General features: G+C 43.6%; 1 protein-coding gene across 1 annotated transcript in view; it reads right to left on the bottom strand.

Annotated features, from left to right (window-relative positions):
- tnrc6b (trinucleotide repeat containing adaptor 6B) overlaps positions 1-6,274 on the bottom strand; it is a gene marked incomplete in the record, with an annotated part of 31,880 nt that continues 25,606 nt past the window's right edge. The window contains 10 exon segments of the mRNA XM_024285450.2: positions 1-1,019; positions 1,094-1,233; positions 2,416-2,483; positions 2,579-2,785; positions 2,860-2,952; positions 3,944-4,084; positions 4,196-4,345; positions 4,442-4,579; positions 4,661-4,844; positions 4,914-5,036. Coding sequence (XP_024141218.1) covers positions 497-1,019; positions 1,094-1,233; positions 2,416-2,483; positions 2,579-2,785; positions 2,860-2,952; positions 3,944-4,084; positions 4,196-4,345; positions 4,442-4,579; positions 4,661-4,844; positions 4,914-5,036 — 1,767 coding nt within the window.

The following is a 6,274-nucleotide window of genomic DNA, read 5'->3' as shown; positions in this document are numbered from 1 at the left end:
CGTTTCTTGGCTTGATGGAGGTCGGGTTTTAGTGCAAGTTTGGCGCATGACCTTTGTTCTCCGTACACCCTGGGTCCCGTTGCGATGTGTCTGTACCTACGAAAACACGCCGCCGCCGCCGCCAGGCGTCAGTAGTGTGGCCCAAACCTGCAGGCTCTCGGTCGGCTCCGACCGGCTGAAAAAAGTGGAATGCAGAAACCCGCCGGCGTGGTTCAGACGGCTCAGTCTGCAAAGGTGAGAAGTTCTAGAAAAGAAAGCAGTGGCACATTAAAAACATGTCAGTGCATGCCTGAGGGATGCTGGGTAAAAAGACCGACGCCTCTCCAGTCCAGTCCTAAAAGGGTTAACGGACCCCCCCACAGTCCCGTTCAAGTTTCCCTGTCGTCTTCATGTGACGAGGAGCGGCTGAGCGTGCACGTGACCCCAGAGCGCATGTGACCGGTGTGTGTTCTCCTGTAAACGGATGCAGCGGGGGAGGGGGAGGGCGCCGCGTCAGTCAGATGGAGTCGGCCCCCCCGCCCAGCAGGTCCCCCGGCAGCAGGGAGGCGGGACTCCCCATCTGGTGGCGGTCCTCGAGCCCCGGAGAGGCCCAGAGGTTGCTGGTGGGGTACGCCGCTCCGCCCATCCCGCCCACACCGCCCCACAGTCCCTGCCGACCGGGCTCGGCGCCCCCCGCCCCGCCGGTTCCGTTGGTGCTCCACTGGGTGAAGATCCCCAGCCCGGGCCCCTGGCCGGCCGGCGGGTCCAAAGAGCTGCCTGTGCTTTCAAGACTTTGCCACCCGGAGCTGGAAGACGCCCCGCCCCCTCCGGGGTTGGAGGGGGCCCCCTCCACTCCTGTCACGCTGCTGCCGACCGCCCCGCCTCCTCCGCCGCTGCTGGCCCCCGTGGCAGCGGCAGCGGTGGACCCGGCTGCGGTTCCTCCGCCCCCCGCTCCTCCTGCCTGGGAATGTGCAATGTAGCGAGCCACGTCCTCCTCACTGACGAACTCCGCTAGGATGGTGGTATTACCCAGAACGCACCTGGAAAGGAAGACAGTGCCGTAAACACCATGCAGGCCCTCCGACACGCCCAGACGGTGAAATAATCATCTCACATGTGGAGGGCGCTCTTGGCCTTGGACGCCTCCTGCTTGGAGCCGTAGCGGATCAGAGCGGTTCCCTGGGTCAGGCCGAGGTGAAAGGTCAGCAGGGGGCCGTGCTGCATGCAGATGGTCCTCAGGGTGGAGCCGTCGATCTGTAAGTTAATTCTTCTTTACTATTACGTAACTGTTGAACATGGTGCAACATAGTGAAAATGGGACATTAAGTGATCATCTGAAAATGTAACAATTACTGAGATTAATAAAGTGCTGAGTATTGATATCTGATATCTTAGCTTGTTGTCATTGACAATTATGGTGATAAATCTTTTATTTTCAAGGCTACTTCCTCTAATCTTTTATTGTGAAAGTAACTTCTTCTAATCTGTTATTTTGAAAATGACTTCCTCTAATCATTTATTTTGAAAGTGACATCCTCTAACTTTTTTATTTTGAAAGCAATTTCCTTTAATCTCTTATTTTGAAAATGAATTCCTCTAATCATTTATTTTAAAAGTGACTTCCTCTAATCTCTTATTTTGAAAGTGACTTCCTCTAATCTCTTATTTTGAAAATGAATTCCTCTAATCATTTATTTTGAAAGTTACTTCCTCTATTTTATTTTAAAAGTGACTTCCTCTAATCTCTTATTTTGAAAGTGACTTCCTCCAGTCTCTTATTTTGAAAGTGACATCCTCTATTTTATTTTGAAAGCGACTTCCTCCAATCTCTTATTTTGAAAGTGACTTCCTCCAATCTTTTATTTTGAAAGTGACTTCCTCTAATCTCTTTTTTTTAAAGTGACTTCCTCTAATCTCTTATTATGAAAGTGACATCCTCTATTTTATTTTGAAAGTGACTTCCTCCAATCTTTTATTTTGAAAGTGACTTCCTCTAATCTCTTATTTTAAAAGTGACTTCCTCTAATCTCTTATTATGAAAGTGACTTCCTCTAATATTTTATTTTCAAGGCTACTTCCTCTAATCATTTATTTTGAAAGTGACATCCTCTAACTTTTTTATTTTGAAATCAATTTCCTCTAATCTTTTATTTTGAAAGTGACTTCCTCTAATCTCTTATTTTGAAGGCGTCTTCTTCTGATATCTTATTTTGAAAGTGACTTCCTCTGATCTCTTATTTTTGAAGTGACTTCCTCTAATCTTTTATTTTCAAGGCTACTTCTTCTAATCTCTTATTTTGAAAGTGACTTCCTCCAATCTCTTATTTTGAAAGCGACTTCCTCTAATCTCTTATTTTGAAAGCGACTTCCTCTAATCTCTTATTTTAAAAGTGACTTCCCCTAATCTCTTATTTTGAAGGTGACTTCCGCCATTACCTGTGGCGTGAGGTTGCTGAGCACCAACCAGCAGCTTTCCCGACCGCTGCCATCACTCCAGGTGGAGCCTGGAACACAAACCAACACCTCAGCGTTTCATCTCGACCCACTTCTAGTCAGAAACCGGGCCGGGCCCAAACCAACGTTGGGGCGGAGGCCTTACCGGTGGTGCCGGACCCACTCCCCCAGCCTCGGCCGGCTAAGCGGGGGGCTCCTCCGGACCACGGCGAAGACGACGGCTGCTTCTGACCCGCCAGGCCTGGCGGTGGGCGGGACATCTGGGACTGGCTGCTGCCGCGGTTGGCTTTCCAGGACTTGTGTCCGATGGGCTCCGGGGGCCAGCTCGTCTTATAATCCGCGTATTTTGCTGCTGAGAAAACAAAACTCATTAAAAGTTAGTTTCTATGATTTTTAAGACGTGGCTTCAACAGGAATGACGGAGACCTGGGTTGTGTGCATGGTTGAGCGGGCTGTCTGAGGCACTGTAGGGCCAGGCACCAGGTGAAGGCAGCAAGGTGTTCAGTGGAGGAGTGGAATCTGCAGGAAGAAGGATCACATTCATCTTCTCAACTCAAACACGTCTATATTTAGACTCCAACTGCTTCAAAAACAGATTTATTTATAGCAGCAGACGCTGAAGACGCAGACAGGAGTCATAAATTTATGGCGCTTTTCTTTAGTTAAAATAAGAAATCGGTTTGTAAACGGAACAGTAAACATCGTCTGGTTTCCACAGCTAATTGTTTTCAGTATAAAAAACTAGAATGTTGATGGTGCCTGAAAAGGTCCGTCAAATATAAAAGGAAATAATACGCAAAAATAAACATTTAAATAGGACCATTTAATAGTTGATTCAAGTACTTGGGCTGGGTATCGATTAGAATTTCTAAAAATGATTCGATTTGATTTTTCTTTGATTCTTCAATTCAATTCAATTCAATTTTGAGTTTACAAATTTATACATATTTGTTTAGAAATACATTAATAATTTACTATATATTTCTATTAATTTATTATTAACATTTATGAGTGAAATAATAAGCTCCAACAAAAATGTTCAGATCATTAACATTGTTCTGCTTCTCCTGGAAGGCGTTTTGTTTGGCCACTAGGTGGCGATCGTGCTACAGTATTACACCTTATGCCAGAAGAAGACGACAGTATAAGGAAAAAATAACATTTTAGACCACAAATAGTTACTTTAAAAATATTTCCTTGAAAGAGTTTGGAAAATTCATGTCCTGGAGATATCTCAGTGAGGGAACTGGGGCTCAACAACTTGGGGGCTTGTCCGGGATAAAAATGTTCATTTAGTCAGCATTGTATGCTAAGGTCGACCGAGCATTGGAATTAGCCATCCTATAAGAAATTCCATTAAGAGTTAGCATCATGCTAGCGGAGTTTAGCTTTACGTGCTAAATCGATTTATATTTTTATGAATTGATTATTGATCTGTTAAACTTAAATCCTAAGTATTGCCAAAGGAAGTATCACCATATATCACTCGTGTGCTTGTTTTAAGGCTCACCAGAGTTTTCTAATAACTGGTGCTCCGAATCGTTGAGTCCGGGAGAAGCTGCGTTTCCCATCATGCTCCCTGGTGTCATGTAGGGGTCGGATTCAGGGTCGACGCGGTCAATTCCTTTCCACGGCACGCCGGGCTGAAACTCTACAACAAACCATAAAAATGGATTCAAGTTTGAACAAATTCACTCAAAACTCAGCAACGTTGTTGCCCCTCCCCCCAACTCTGAGCCCTCCATGACGAATCATCACCAACCGGGAGGCCAGCTCGGCGTGCTGCTCGGCTTGGAACCCATCTTGTTGCCGGGGGTGCGATGCCAGCTGTCAGCCAGCCCGTCGACCATCCCGTCGTACTGCGAGTACGGCGAGCTGGCCTGCATCTTCATGTGGTGGGGGGCGATGGGACCTGGAGGATGACGAACATGAAACCAGATGGATGTTAATCACATGGGTCTCCATCTGCCTCCATGAGTCACGACACAAAAATACTCAGACACTTTACCGTTTTTGTGGTAGGCGTTTTCAGGTGACGACGAGTCGGGGGAGCAGTTCCCCTCCATCATCCATTTAAAACGGGACTGCTGACCCCCCATGGAGCCCCCCAGGTCCAAACCTGGCAGGTTCACCCCAGGACCAAACCCTGTTCAACCAAAAACACCACAAATGAAATGACAGGTTCTCGTTTAGATATGTGGAAACATTTCTCTAAGACGCTTCGGACCGGAGTAGGGTCCCAGGTTTTTTTGGTGCAGATCGGACACTGAGCTGGCCAGGCCCGGATGCGGCAGGGGGTCGAGCTTGGGTCCCAGCCCGCCGTGGTGTGAGGGGGAGAGTTTGGAGCCGCCGCTGAGCCCCCCCACCTGCTGCTGCCTCTGCTGCTGCAGGACCGTCATGATCCTCGCCAGCTGAGGAGACAAAGACGGAAGTCAGCTGGAGAAAAGAGAAGAAGAAGCCGGCGCTGGTGAGGAGTGTACCTGAGGATCGGTCTGCTGTCGAACGTTTGGGGTGAACTTCCTCTGGTTCTGCAGCAGCTGCTGCTGCTGCTGTTGCTGCGGCGGCTGCTGCTGCTGCTGCTGCTGGAGAAGGAGCTGACAAGCCTCAATGGACACGGGCAGAAAGGCAGAAGCAGATGGATTTTTAGCACCAAACAAAAACGATAATGTCCTTGAACACTAATTCAAAATTAAAATTAAATTAATTAAAGATCTAAATAAAAAAATGTAAAAATGTATTTATTACTACATTAAATTGGTCAAAAATTGGACTTTAATTTAACATTTATCTTAAAAATTAAAAGTAAATTAAAATTAAAAATTCACATTAGATTAATTAAAAATTCAAATTTAATTAATTAAAAATGTAAATAAAAAAAATTCAAATTAATTAATTACTACATTAAATTGATTAAAAATTTAAATTTAAAATATAATTAAAATTAATTTAACGTAAATTAAAATTAAAAATTCACATTAAATTAATTAAAATTTGAAATTACATTTAAATAAGAAACAAAATAATTAAAAAGTTCAATTAGTTTTTTAAATTAATCAAAAATTACATTTAAATTTAAAAATAACTTATTTTAAAATTAAATTAAAAGTAAATTAAAAATAAATTAATTAAAAATTTAAAGTAAAACCTTAAATTTAAAATTAATTTAGAGAAGTGTTTTATTTTAGGCTACTAATTAAATTGATAAGAAATTAAATTTATATTTAAAAATTTATTTATTTTAAAAATTAAATGAAATTAAAAGTAAACTAAAATTAAAATGAAATAAAAAAATTAAAAAGCGATATATCGGTGTCAGTATCGGTATCGGACGATATTTGCAAAATTTGAGATTATCGCATCAGTCCGATATCAATCGGCCACCAGTCGATATTTCTCTTTCACTTTTTCCGTTTAGCACAGGCTTGCTGCCCCTCCCCCGTGTGTGTCTTGCATCAGCCGTACACGGGGGAGGGGTCTGAGCTAGCTTTGGCTGTTGGTTCAAGCAGAACTCTCCTTCCAAATTCCTCATTTATGTTAATAACAAAGATAGCGGACTGATAGCTATACTCAAAACAAAGTTAGAAGTCTGCCAACTAAGTTAAAAACAAGGCTAGAGCGCCACTAGCTATATTAGAAAACAGCTGGCGGCATTTGGCCTTTGGGCTAGCTATGTAAAACATAGTTAGCTTAGCTAGCTATGCTAAAAACATAGTTAGCCCAGAGCTAAAAGCTAGATTTCTGATAGAGCTAGCGGTCAAAACTTTTAGCCCAAAGCTAAAATGGATGCACTTTTATACTGTTCTTGGGAATGTGAAGTTTATTGTATTTCTAATAAAGAGAA

This window comes from Oryzias melastigma, linkage group LG19 (genome assembly GCF_002922805.2).
Source record: "Oryzias melastigma strain HK-1 linkage group LG19, ASM292280v2, whole genome shotgun sequence".
In the NCBI taxonomy this organism is placed as follows: domain Eukaryota; kingdom Metazoa; phylum Chordata; class Actinopteri; order Beloniformes; family Adrianichthyidae; genus Oryzias; species Oryzias melastigma.
The sequence above is the reverse complement of the archived record's forward strand: the minus strand, read 5'-3'. Positions and strand labels throughout refer to the sequence as shown.